Source organism: Chlamydotis macqueenii, chromosome 9 (assembly GCF_036417535.1).
Source record: "Chlamydotis macqueenii isolate bChlMac1 chromosome 9, bChlMac1.mat, whole genome shotgun sequence".
NCBI lineage: Eukaryota > Metazoa > Chordata > Aves > Otidiformes > Otididae > Chlamydotis > Chlamydotis macqueenii.
This window is the reverse complement of record NC_141564.1, coordinates 23488252-23502734: the sequence shown is the minus strand read 5'-3', so window position 1 is coordinate 23502734 and position 14483 is coordinate 23488252. Positions and strand designations below refer to the sequence as shown.

The 14483-nt window shown below is 37.9% G+C and overlaps 1 protein-coding gene across 1 annotated transcript in view; it reads left to right on the top strand.

Moving 5' to 3' along the window:
* The window catches only part of SERPINI1 (serpin family I member 1), a 48494-nt gene extending 34680 nt beyond the window's left edge, over nt 1–13814 (top strand). The window contains exons 6-10 of the mRNA XM_086754924.1: nt 5782–5879; nt 8353–8439; nt 9716–9805; nt 11115–12225; nt 12768–13814. Of these exons, the coding sequence (XP_086611050.1) occupies nt 5782–5879; nt 8353–8439; nt 9716–9805; nt 11115–11191 (352 nt within the window). The 3' untranslated portion in view covers nt 11192–12225; nt 12768–13814. The remainder of the gene's footprint in view (nt 1–5781; nt 5880–8352; nt 8440–9715; nt 9806–11114; nt 12226–12767) is intronic.
* The last annotated feature ends 669 nt before the right edge of the window (nt 13815–14483 follow it).

Here is a 14483-nt window from a genome sequence, read left to right as displayed (position 1 = left end):
GCTGCTCTTATCTAAGAGCCTCAAAGAACTTGGTGAACATTTGTGAATTAAAACTATATGAAGGCACAACAGGTACAACCAGGTGCTGATTACCTGTAGTATTTTCAGATTATAGGAGATAACTATCATGAGCTTGAAATTCCTGTAGTAATACTGCAGTTTGCTTACAAAAATTCCAAAGATTAATTGCATGCTCCCAAGGTGCTGGATTTCCATTAGGGATTCAGAGGTGTTCTGCAGGATTTTATCAATGCTCTAAATAAACACTTCATAAATATTTTATGCTCTGACTCAGAAAGGCATGTTATGAAATGTGGCCTACAGTCTCTGTCCACTGAGAAACTGGAAGCAGCAGTGGAATAAAATTAAATTTTAATATCCTTAAAGATGCTATCCAATTATAAAGTGAACATTTTTTAAACTTATACATTTGTAATAGGACCTGAATGACTAGCCAAAGCGGAGTTAATCACAACTTTCCAATTTCTGTCTGCATTATCTGTGTGCAAATGAAATTGTGTATTATTTCTCTCAGTAGCAAAGGAGAGATTTGTACAGAATTGTTAGATTATACTTTCTCATTTTCATTTTCAAATCATTATTTCCAGCTTAACCCAGACTAAAGTGATCAACACTTTAATCCACTTTTTGCATAGGAGTGAAACAGTCCGTGAATCTAATTTACAAAGCTGTCTCTCTAACATAAATTATTTGAAGAGCAGAGGAGGAACTAGTGCCTAATAGCAGTGCCTACAGTCTGCAGATCTCTTAAGGATAATTCCAGTATGCTCGGCTCTCTACAATGACCTTTTTGGTTTTTTGTACATATAAAATACCTTTCAAATGCCTTAAGACAGTGTTGAAATTAGTTTCTTTAGATGAAGGTTGTTTTCAAAAAAAAAAACCCCAGACATTCTTTTTTTTTTTTTTTAACATGCTCTCTCGAGTGCCCTTTTTATGAGGAATAGGCTAGTGCTGATTTTCTTGAAATACAGGCATGGAAGAGGCATAAATCTGTCCCACTGAAATACACACTTACCCAACTTCTGCAGCCCATATTTAGCCCTGGATAGAGAGACCTTGCCAGAAAAAGAACCATAACCTGCTTGCTTCACCTAGTCAGAGCAGCTGTATGGGTTTTTTTCTTTTACTTTTGGTGGGGTTGTTTGTTGGTTTTGGTTTGGTTTTTTGTTTTTTGGTTTTTTTTTTTTGTGACTTGTTTGTTTCTTTTCAAGCTATTAAATCATGCAGGCTAGTTCTAGCACCTCAGGACAACGTAGCTGAAATTCCAATCAAAACGTTAGAACTTGTATCATCAGAGAGCTTTCTATTGTAGGCTGCTTGCTAGGTTAAAATAGTGATTCAGATCCTGAGGGCCTGTCCTCCAAGCAAGAATCATGTTTATTTCAAGCAATAGAGCCATTCCTTTCTTAGGTTTTTTTTGTTCTGCAGAATGTAATGTATTAGAACCTATTTGAAAACCTGGAATTTCTTGCTTTAGCTTATTCATAACTCTAAGTAATTTTTGAAATTATAGCCTTTGGGATGAATCACACGAGGGTCTAGTTCACTTCTGTTCTATAACTAGAAAGTGTACCCTAATCCTTCTTGAGTCTGTGGATCCTGAGCATCTAAGCTCTGCACAAAAAAAATTCAGCATTTCAGAAGGATTGCACAGCATTGTACAAGATGAAGTCATCTTTTTTTTTGTTGAGTTGCAAGTCTGTAAAATAGAAGATAGATGGCCTGATATGCTATGTTAAAGTTAATGCTCTGTCCAAAACCTAAAGGTTCAGATACCTGTCTAAGGAGGAGACTGATGATGTAATTTCAGCATCTTAATCTAATGCTTGCTTAAGTTCTAAATTTCATGAAAATATTGTCATTCTCTGATAAACTCTCCAGGAAGCAGTTGTTTCTCAATCTAATTCTACTTCCTGAGTGTCTCATTCTATCCTTCATTTCATGTAGGAGAGATCCAAAGGCGGTGGATCAAGGGAGGCATTTCTGTTCAGCTATTTGGACTGCATTTTATTTGTAGGAAATAGGGAGACTTTACAAATGAACACTGTAAAAATAAATATAGAGCTAACGCACATTTTGACTTGTCCTTAACTTTGGCAAACAGCTGATAGACAGCATCACTATCCCTTATCTTTCTGCTCAATGCTTTCTAAGGAGGTCTGTAGAAGCACATATCCATGAACATGTGTGTTGATGAACCTTCTAGAACTGCTTAAGTACAGAAGCTCTCCTCTTGACTCAACAGACCAGTCTTTCTGTTTCTGTTCTGGTCCTATAGTGAAAATACCTCATCTTTTCTTCAGTACACGAGCCTTTTCAGACTTAAATTGGTTTTTCGTAGTATTTTTAGCATCAGAAGCACCTAAAAGATTAGGGGGAAAAAAAAATGTGACCATCTGGTTTGTTATACGTGACAAACACTGCAAATAACCATGTGTCGGGGGTAGCGTCACGTAGCCTGGCATTTCCAAAGGCTGGAGGTACAGCAAATGCCTGGCTTGGGGAGTGAGATTGAATGTCTCTTCTGTGTTCTAGGTTTTCAGCTTTGATTTTGAATACCTAGATCACTATATATAAGGAACACAAAGAAATCCAAATATGACTGGAAGATAACTCGTACCGAATGTTTATGTCTGTTTGCATAGCCTGAAATTGTATTTCAGAGTGTAAGGCAGCCCTATTATTTTTCAAAAGGGGCTCGTTCTGATGTCAGCTGAAATACTTGAAATATCATTAATAATAGCTTATCTGTAACTCTTGCTGCTCCTCAGAGCATGTGAGAAAGGAGGGGAGATGCTGTTTTGAATAGAGGTTTAGTGTGGGGTTTTACTGTGTGACAAAACTAAAAGAGAAGGGAAGTAATTAGTTTTATTTTTGTAAAGGGGTAGTTTGGTATTTATACAGTTCATATGGTATTTTCAGTCTACTTTCAGCAGGAACTCGTTCTTACAGACTGTGTAGAGACCTTCACTTATCCATCGGCTCAGCATTTGCTTTCCCAGAGGTTTAGGTCAGAGGTGTGTCCAGTAATTAAGTGACCGCTGCTGTCCTTCATGTAGGTATTCTTTCGTAATATAACAAATCAACTTGTTTGCATTTTCTTTTTCCAGATGCATATTCAGCAAAGGCTTTACAGGTTTTGGGTTTTTTTTTTTTTCCCTTCAAAAACATTTCCTAAACCTCTTCCTTGATTGTTCTGCAAAAGCATCTTCTGTCATGCTTTCTTTCTGGGTCACAGCTCATTGCCCAGCAGATAAGTGTGTTTTCTGCCTTGTGGTCCAGAGACTTAAACCCACCTGGTTTCCATTTGTATCTGACAGTGATTCTCTGCAGTTGGAAAAAAATCTTTTTTTGCAGTTAGTTTTCTTATTTGTGACCTCAAATTTTGCTTTTCATGCAGACTTTTCTTGCTAGTATCCTATCCTGATATCTTCACTAGTTTGACATTGCTACTTAATAGCTAAATTATCTTGAAAGCTTGATACATTTAATACTAATTGCGATGAAAAGCCAAAAAAGGGAGATATACACCATTCTGATTTTTTTTATAAAATACCTTTTAACGTTAATTTGTCTTTTCTGCATGTTTGTAAGGTAGATACAGTTGCATGTGGCTTTCAAAATGTTATAGCGTAGTTTTAATATAGATGGAAATACTTCTGGATATTTTTATTCAATGTGCACAGACAGAACCTCTATATTGTTTAACTCTAACTCTGGCATGAGGAATCAAGTCTTAATTCATCTTTTCATCATTTTGAGTGAGCAACTTGCAGATTGGTGTCTCAGCTTAAAGTTAAAATTGCGCAGAAGGACTTGTGAGCTCCCTGCCAATGCTTTTTGATCAGTGTGGGTGTCCACAGCTTTCTGAGAGGAAAGTAAGTGATGATTCCTTTTGAAGAAGAAAGCTAAGAGGACACATTTCTATTTCCTACAGACTTGTTGGCTGTTTTCTGGTCATCTCATCTGTGTACATCTCATTCATTAAGATAATGCCTTTTTTTTAAAGTCCTGCCACACTGACCCAGAATATGCCAGAAGGCCATAAGCTTCCTCCAGTACATAAATCTTTGATCTCTTCTGATACTTTTGAGAACTGCCGAAACAATAAAATCACAAGAATCAGTTCTTCTGTTTTTATTCCAGGCATATCCTGGAATTCATCTGGATTTATGGTGCCACCGGTGGTTTATCAATCCTGAAGTATCTCCAGATCTTATTTTAACTTGCATAAAGTTCTTCTCTGAGTAATGACTAATACCTATTCCATCATAGGTTTTTGGCTTCTAATGGCACTTCTAAGTTCATTATGAATGTAGATTGTGTATTGGATTTTTCTCATTCTGTGTAAATGTTGTAGATGAGGAAGATCCACTTGATTCCTATCCAGCTGTCTCTTGATATCCCGATAATTCTTTTTCAAGCTGCCAGGGCTTCTGTGTGCCAAGGTATCATACATCTCAGCTCTTCATCAGCTGTTCTTCGTTCAGAGTTCTGACCTGTACTTTCTTCTGAAAATAACATGTTCCTCCATGTAGTCAAGGAAGTTTTGTCCTGAAAAGAATTATTACAAGCAGTTGCACAGATGCACATTTTATTTTCTTTAGTTCTAGCACAGGAAAGACTTCACTAAGGACAGCAGTGTTATTGCAGAGTTGTTTCTGGTCGAATGGCGTGCTGGAAAAACTGTAACAACACCTTGTGGACTACATATTTTGCGTTGTACAGTTATAACCAGTCACTGTCAGCATAACTTAAATCACTAATAATTTGTTTGGTCCTTCTACAAAGAACTCATAACTCACCTATAACAAACATTTATAATTAGTTTCTTGTGTTTGTCTGTAGACTTCCAGTATTTTCTGGTTGGGGCTGCCATTCTTACTGTTGTGAGCATATTTCTTTGTTTCTCTAGCCTAGTCTCTTTGTGGCTATACATAAAGGACTTGAGTCTTTTTTGTCTTTTTCCGGCTCCTGCCAGAACCAGAACACTGACAGTAGGCATAACTTTTATAATGTCTGAAAAGCAGTCTTTGTAAATAGAACAAGCTTTTGCCCAAAATCTTGCCCTTAGGATAAATCTCAATTTGTCCTTCCATCATAGTAGCATAGCCTAGAACGTGGCTTTGCAAGCTAACCCTGAAATCCTGCCAGGTTATATTCACATTTGCATTTATGCTAACAACTATTTGTTCTCCCTGTTCTTTTCTCACAATCAAAATGCACTTAAAACTTTGCCACTAGAGTAATTAGAAGCTGAGTCAGCTTTATATTAGTGTTCCTAACTGCTGGTCTTTGCTTGTACTGTCTAAATAAAAATGGAGTGTCTGTCTTACTTTCCCACTACTTCTTTGCCAGCAGCTGTCTGTGAAGTTTGTGCTGTGCTTTGCCTTATTAGCTACTCTGTTCTAGTATGTGTACAATTAAATTCAGTTCTTATAGTAAACCTTTCATATAAAAACAGTAAGCATTTACATCAGCTACTGCGTAATTTTGCACTGAGGCTTTATGGTCAGGGACTATACATGCCATTAGCATATTTTTTTATTGCTTCTGCATTAGAAAAAAAAAATCCAAGTAGTTTGTAAGCATTTTTGTAGAAGCTGTCACTATGCTGTACTCCTAGCGTGGAATCTCCTACTTTACATTATTTACCTCGGTGTTTCAGTTGCCATTACCTAGAAATTTTAACCTTCTAATAACAAGAAGTGCTGCTTACCTTCTGGGCTTTTTGTCATTTTCTGTTACATTCTCCAGGTTCACAGTAGAACAGGAAATTGATCTGAAGGACGTCTGGAGAGGTCTTGGAGTTACAGAGCTGTTCAGCAGTAGTGCTGATCTCACTGCCATGTCTGGTAAGAGGTTCTTGTGTGCTTTCTCAAGACATGTGAGAAAGTACTAAAATCACCTAAAGGTAACCAACAAGCTGTTCAAAGTGATTTTATGGAGGAAAAAAAAAACTGCTAGCAATTTTTCGATCTTTTGGGATTTTTGTATAATGTAAGAGTGTGCTCGCTCTCAGAGTGGTTGGGGCAAGAGAGAAATCCATCAGGGTTTGTGTGGGGGGTGGGGGATTTGGGGGAAATCACACTCTTAAGTATTTCAGAACTGGATCACGTTAGAAATGTAGAGAAAGTGTAATACTACGCAAGAGGCAGATCCACAGAGAGCAATATATGGCTTCAGTGCCTTGGTGGCAAATGGGATTCGCACGACAAGGGGGTTGTCATCTCTTCTCTCCAGAGGCTGTTTGTTCACAGTATTATGAGCATTAAGCTGTTGTACAATTAGTCATCTCCCCAGATACCTGCTGTATAGAAGCAGCACAGGAAAGAGAGTTCTGAGATAAAAAGCAATGTAGTCACATATGCTGCCTGCCTATTTCAATATGTTGTCAACACTTTATTTTCAGAATTTGAAATATCCAATACATTTAGAAATTCAGGTGCTAATTAGGTATTTATGCTTTTAATACCTCCTGAAAGGTATTGAAGTGGCACAAAAGGTAGTTGTCATCTTTGCCTGAGAACTTGGTTCATTTTTGTGTAACAAAAGTAGCCACACAAGCAGTGTTTTTTGGCAAAATTCAGGTCTACACAGACTGCTAACACAGTCGTCTGACTAGAAGCACACATCAGCGTAAGATTGCTGTTCTTTTAATTTATGCTTGTATACTGCTCCCTGTATATTTATTTTTTTGCTCTATAGGTTACTCCCTAGTCAGCCCTATAGATCCTTAGCTGATGGGAAATAACTGTTCTTAATTGTCTGTCTCTGGAAGCAATCACACCTCTGTGCTTTACTGGAGGCTTTGAACTGAAGCCTAGAACTAGTACAATATTTAGCAATCTAGTATATGTTCTGCTACACACGTTCCCAAAGGAAATTATTTGGAGCTTTTGGTGAGATATAAGTTAAGCAGCTCAACTAGGAGGTTTATTCAGTTCTGAGTGTGTGTAGCAGTAATGAGATCTGCTGAGGAGAGACATTTTAAACTGTGCTCTCCTGTGGTTTTGGCCTGGATTCATACTAGAACTAGTGGCTATCATTGTGAGAGCCAAAATAAATGGGTAACAATTAGATGAATACTCCCAAGCTTTCCCTCCTTAGTCAGCCTTCAGGCAGAGTTTTGGCGTTGAACATTTTGTGAAGGGTTAGAAAAGCAAAATGGTGTACCTGTCTCATAGAATCGTTGAATGGTTTGGGTTGGAAGGGACCTTTCAAGGCCATCCAGCCCAACCCCCCTGCAAGGAGCAGGGACATCCCCGACCAGATCAGGTTGCTCAGAGCCTCATCCAACCTGGCCTTGAATGTTTCCAGGGATGGGGCATCCACCACCTCTCTGGGCAACTTGGGCCATTGTGCCACCACCCTCAGCGTAAAAAAATTCTTCCTTATGTCCAGTTTGAATCTACTTCCCTCTATTTTAAAACCATTACCCCTTGTCCTGTCACAACAACAGGCCCTGCTGAAGAGTTTCTCCCCATCTTTCCTATCAGCCCCCTTTAGGTACTGGGAGGCTGCTCTAAGGTCTTCCTGGAGCCTCCTCTTCTCGAGGCTGGACAGCCCCAACTCTCTCAGCCTGTCCTCATAGGAAAGGTGCTCCAGCCCTCACATCATCTTCATGGCCCTCCTCTGGTCTCACTGGGGTGGTTAGATTAGATTTTAATGGTTCTGTTTCTTTCTTAACTGCTAGTTGTGCTCTGTCGTTATTATTTCATTATTGATGAAACTAAGTCAAACAAATGAATTTGTGTCTTGCTTCCTGCAAGGTGCTGAGTACTCCAGTAGGTCTGATCATTTAGCCACTGAAGAAAACTAATTAAACATCCACTGACTTAAGCGGGCGTAGGCTTGGACTGAAATTTAAATACTGACAAAGGATGGAAAACAAACAAGACTGAAAAAAACTAGTTCAGTGTTGGTTTTTGCAATAAATATTTATCTTCAACCTCTTTTAAATATAATGACAAGAAGGAAGAAAATACTCAATTTTCCTGGAGAAAGTCTATATTGCACCTAATCTTGTGTTCCAGAATTGTCTTTCACTCTGGTATACCGGTGCTCGAGGCAGGGCCAAGCTATTCTAATATCCATAGTGTAGGAGAGCACTAAAAATTTCAGTGGGTAAATGGTGCTGTTAAAGGTATTGGCAGAAGATATTTCAATGCTACTCCTAAGCAGAAAGCTCTTATCCTTCCCTGCTTGGTATAGACGGTGGATAACAGCATTGGGTTTTTTGGCAGTGTTTGGGTTTTTTTGTTTGTTTTTTAAATGCTACAGTCTTACTACTGAGCCACTTGAAATACATTTCCTTTTCCTCTCCAGATAAAAAAGAACTTTACCTTGCAAAGGCATTTCACAAGGCATTCCTAGAAGTTAATGAGGAAGGATCAGAAGCTGCTGCCGCCTCAGGTACCTGACTGAAAAGCGAAACGAAATCATGTCTGATTGTTCTGTGTTAATTAATTTTTAAGACTGACTTGCTGTACAGCCAGGAAAGCTAAATAGTGTGTAGCATGAAGACACAGCATAGCAAGTATACTGCTTTTCAGAATAGGATTCTGGAAATGAGAAGTGTTGCCATTTTTTTTAACATGATGTGTTTCACGAAGAATTTTGAGTATTCTGAGGAAAGCGTGGTCTTCCATATTTTGCTTGTCATTGTCAGGAGGGTACAGACTGCAATTTACATTTTCTTTATGGAACTTAAGCAATTGTAACTTTTTGTCTGTTAATTGTGATGATCAGAGACATTTGATCCGAATATTTAGAAGGAGTTGAGAGTCATTGTAATTGCAGTTTAATAAGCTCATATACAGAGATGCAAGATGGGAAGTGCTAAATGCAAAGACATAGCTGGCCCCTATTAATGCTGGGAGGCTGGGTGGTTGGTTTACTTGGTTATCACCTGCTTTTCCTGAAAATAAGTTACGTTAGTTGCCAATATGTATCATCAGGTGATTTCTAATTTACTGTACCAGCCTTTGAGGAAAGGAAGAATTACTTCCCTGGTCATGAATATCAGTAACTGGGCTGAATTGTAACATTAATATGGACAGAGATTACTGGCATGCACGAGTCTTTATTAACAGTGCAGTGAAAATGTAAGAATAAATGAAACACTGGGAAATAATAATAGTGTTCTGGAGAAATTCATGCATCTCCAGATAATAATAACAGAGCCAAATTCTGCCTGATGCCCAGTTAACTTTGCTTTCAGCCTCTAAATTATTTGAAGGCTCAAGCTAAAAGCTCCAAGATCAGCCCGTTGAGGTTGTTGCATATTCTGTAGTTATTAAGGGTTACCTTTCACTATCAACTGCAGGCTTGAAGCTGTTTGAGACAGGTCAGCAGTGCTGTCTAACATCGTGCATTTTCCTTCTACGAGTGAGCGGGAGTCATAACTCCTCTTAAGGTTCTGGGTCTTACGATTTATAAGCCGTTCGCTCAGCCTGGGCGATTGTTCCACTCTCCATTGTTAATCATTCTTAAAGCAGAAATAGGCGTCCAGTTACTCTGTAGGTCTCTCTCATTTTCAGTTAGATTTTTCATGCTATTTCTTGATGACGCTTAGTGCTGAGTGTGTGGGACTTCAGTGTCTGCTCATGAGCTTCAAAAGTATCTCTCATGAAGGTGAGGAGAATGTGCAGTGATATTTAACAGGTTGCCTGTGTTCTTCTTCCTTTAGGAATGATTACCACTAGCAGAATGGCAGTGCGGTATCCCCAAGTTATAGTTGATCATCCCTTTTTCTTTTTGGTCAGAAACAGAAGAACAGGTGAGAACACTGCAGACTCTTCCACATTTTTCACAGTACATCATCAAGTGTACAAAAGAAAATTGCATATTTTCATCAATGAAGTGGCTTTGTATTATGAATTTTCCTTAATTTGTCTTAAAATACCTAATATTGAAAGGCTGGCCTTTTCTATGTCCCCTTAATGTTTCTCCAAGTAAAACACCGAAAAGCTGACGTAATCCTGAAAAATATTCACAATTACATGCTTTAAAACACTGGGAAAGAAAAAAAATTACCATTTTTCTTTAGAGAACACAGTGTTACTGCCCTGAATGTCTATAATCCTTGTATTCTGTAAGAGTTTGGCTGTAGTAAGTCCAGCGAGATATGTTCCCGGTACCCGGTGATTTGCGTAACGAATAGATATTACAGCTATGAATAATTCTGTTGTGCTCTTGAAGTGTTCTGTGGCAGGCAAGGGATAAGAACAGCACTAACTAGCTAAATGGGCAATGACTAATTCCTTAGTTTCGTACTTGTAATTTATCTTCATGATGTGGATGTGACTGGGTGACAGAACGTGACTGTGCACCCACGGACTATCATACGGGTCTGTGTGTTGTGGGATCTTGCGTGTTCTGCAAGCAAACTCTGGTAGGTTCAGCTTCACAGGGTTTTTCTCTGTATTTGAGTTCCCCGTTGTAGGAATCAATGTTTATTAAACCGTTTAGATTGCAATAATGCTTACAGCCTGCCTAGGTAGGGTCACTTGTGTGCAAGGCACAATACAAACTCTTACGGTGTTTTTTTTGACCAAAACTAAGTTGAGTGTCCTTCCTATTGTAGACACACAATTAGACAAAAGTGTGTCTGGAGGAGTGTAGCTGACTTTTCCATACTTGATATACAAACATTTCCCCTTAAAGAAAAGTTTAAATCAGAGCAGAGTAGAGCTGTGAACTCCAAGTATATTAAGGACCAGTACTGTCTCATAACCACTTGCCATCAGTGGCAGTACTTCATCAGAAGTATTGAAATGAGAGTGAACCTTTGTGTTGATTTCTGGTGGGTTTTCCATCAAGCCTTTAGAAGAAGCAGAGGGGCACTGAAATGCAGAGGATTTCACTGTTTTTGTCTATACTGTGTCAGTTCTGAATACTACAATGTCTTCTTCCCGAGGGCTATTGATCCATTGCCTTTCGTGGCTACCAGATTCTCCCAGGCATATGTTCCTACAAAAATTGTGCACCACATGCTCTAGAACTTACCAGTATTTGTCATCTTACAATTTCAGCTTGTCCTTTTGGTTCTAACATCTTCTATTCCTCCATTCCCACTTTTCCCACAGGTACCGTGTTATTCATGGGAAGAGTAATGCACCCAGAAGGAATGAATACAAGTGGCCATGACTTTGAGGAGCTTTAGCTGCCACCAGCTACCATAAAGAGGATATAAGCACATAAAGTTTGAAGTTAATATATTTAAGGTTTGCTGTGTTTTCCCCCAAGATATTATTTAAAATGCTTTCAGATCTAACTCTGTGCAAGTCAGTTTCCCGAGGAAAGCTTACAGTATTAAAGTAATTGTTCTGTTTCTGTGATTGTGATTGCTGTGTTCTTAAAATAAAATTGTGTACATGTCAACAACTGTTTCTTGTTCTAGTGAATTGTAAAGCAAAAAAAGTTGCAAATTCATTACTCATCATTTATTTACAGTCCAAAGACTGACTTGATCAATGAGACAGGAGCGGAGTGTGTGCAAACCTTGATGGTAACTTATAGAATTGAAGAATCTGGACATGTGAGCTCTTCCTGTTCCTGTAAAAGCAGTAAACAGACTGCAACATGCTGTATCATCAAAGCTAATGGAACAAATGAAGCCTAGTGGATTTTATTCTATAACTGTGGTAGACTTTGTGTGAACTCTCCCACATGTGATTCTAAAATGTTGCTTTTATGAATGCTCCTGCATGCGACTCTGCAATTCACCTTCCGTAACTGTTGATGCCAATAAAATTTGATCGCATGAATATTTGAGACTAGTCAGTGTAGAATAACTATGTATGTGACTGAAGTAAAATAGTTGAATAGTAATGGCATTTGTGTGGACGTATTTTTCTCCCCCAAAGTAGTTGTTCTACTTTAACCTAAGATTTGCAGTATCTCACTTCAGTGATCTAGAATGATCCTTCTCAAAGTAAAAAAAAAAAAAAGACACCGAACCTTTAAGTGTCTAAAAATATTCTATTCATAAATAAATATCTAAAGGAACAACATAATCCTTTTTATTCCTTAACTTTTTATGTAGAATAAACTGACAGAGAGAAGAATGACACATACCACAAGTAAATATTAGCAAGGAGAATTAGTTGCTGTTTTCATTTGCAAGTACCAGTTGTCACCAGAGAAGCATATCATTATTTCTTTCCTCATTGCGCAAAATACAAAAAAACACCAGACGTTGTTAAAAAGGTAAGAGAGAATAAGAGAAAAGAAGGGAGGAGCTCCTTTGAAACAGATCATAAATACAGGCTTTTTGATAATAAGTGGGTTTCTTCTCAGTTAATGGGAGTTTTGTCTTTTGAATTCTATGGGAACAAATGCATATTGGCTGAGCTTTAATTGTAATTATAGGCTTCTCTGGCATACATACACTTCAAAACAGCATAGATACTGCTCACCAAGTTGTTCATGCAAGGAGAACTTCCAAAATTTGACACATTGATCACTTTTTTTATACTGCTGGTGCAAGGCATGCAGATCAAACTGTGAAGTGATGGATGTTCTCTGTGGGGGCTGGTTATGCTCCCTTGGAGTAAGAGCATTTCAACTCATTTCTAGCCCTGCCTCCTTGATTGTTTAGTTCTATTGCACAGAATAAAAATAGAACTCCTTAGTGTATTGCTGTTGCTTATTACCCTTAGTGTATTATAGTCTGGACTTGGTGAGACAGTTTCTGTATTCAAATTTAGACAAAAATTCTAATTTTACGTCTCTAATAGCTAAAAATCTTATGCTTGGGAGGGGAAAAAAGGGAGTGCTTCTAAGACTAGTCCACTACAGGTAAAACCAACTCCTTTGACAGGGAGTTACGCAAGGGCTGGTTCTTCATGTTTACGTGATTCTATGAACAGCACCTAACGTCTGTAAAAGTGACCCATATGCCGAGGGTTGCTTGTGGTTTTAACCTTATGGGAGCTTGAATTTTAAGCTGATACATTTTTTCATTTTGAGGTGTTCACTCTGATTTGGAAAGACACGCAAAAGCAGATGACAACCCTCAATTACGTTTATTTTCAGTCCATCAACAGTTTTTCCTGACCAATTTTGTGTTTTCTTTGCTTTAGTTCCTTGCAGCATAGATGCGTCTTACTAAGGGAAGGACTGAAGATAAATTTGATCTAAAGATATGGAATTATGGAAGGACAGCTGCCAGTCAGAAGTATTTATAGAGGATATCAGGCAAGTGCAGAGACTTCCCTAGCAGTTAGACCAAGCTTAGGTACTAAGTGGAATGATGCAGAATGCCATATTCCAAATCTGATCCTGAGTATTGCCTCAATGGGCGTATTGGAAAACCAGCAGAAACAGATGTGCAAACGCTAGTTATTTCACTCAATACTGACTTGGTCCTTACATATGCAAAATAGCCATTTCATGTTTCTTGAAAATTGAGAATTACCTAGTTTTCAACAACATGAATTGATGTATTACCAAATTATGCAAAGATGCTATATGTAGATCATGAGAACAGCTCTCAAACAATACTGGTTTTCAGTAGTGATAATATCTTAGATATTGTTACCAATTTATTGAGGTATATGAATACTATTTCATTGCGGTTTTTAATCTAGATTTTGTATAATATTATTTTCAAAGATGTTATTGCTTTTTTGAGACAAAACTAGCAAAATAATTTTCTTTGGTTTTTTTTTGTAAGGGGAATTTGTCAATAGTGGCTTATATGTGAGTTTAGGTGTATAGTCTTAAAAATTAAGAACTGTATTTTGTGTTGGAGGCTATATCAGAAAATAAATTACTGAAACTTCTATAGTTGTGCTGTGTAAGTGACCCATGTTGTGACAGCATCTACTGAGATCAAACAAAGAATTGTTATGTTGTATGCATTAGAATGTTTCTGTTGCTGTTTCAAGCACTAATTTTCATTATCCTTCCAAAAGCCTTGATGATGGCAAAGGAAACTGTTGTTTAAGACAGTAACACCCGTACTTAATGGGAGCTAGACTAACTATTAAAAAGGCAGAACAATTGGTTTCTGTGAATCACGTACATGATATTCCTTAAACAAATAAGATCTTAGTGTTCTATCAGAAACAAAAAAAAAAAAAGTGAAAGCTTGTGACTAATTTTTATTTTTCGATGATGGACAAAAGAAGAAACCACAAGATGTCACTCTATCCTAAGAAGCTGAGAAGTGCTTTCTCATTGACATTAATCCTGTGGGAGTGCTGGAAAGCTGAATATCCTGAATGGGACTCAGCTTTATGTAGGTCTTCAAATCAATGAGAGTTGCTTGAGTTTGAGAGCATAATTAGACCCAGGTGCTTGAGATTAATAATTGGGACAGGGTGAGGAGCTCGAAACAAACAAAGACCCTGCTTTATGTTGCAAACTTTTCTCTTGATTCTTGATAACAGATTGCTGGATTAAGTTCATTGCTCCTAGTGAAATTAATGCAGTTTATAGACAATAGCATA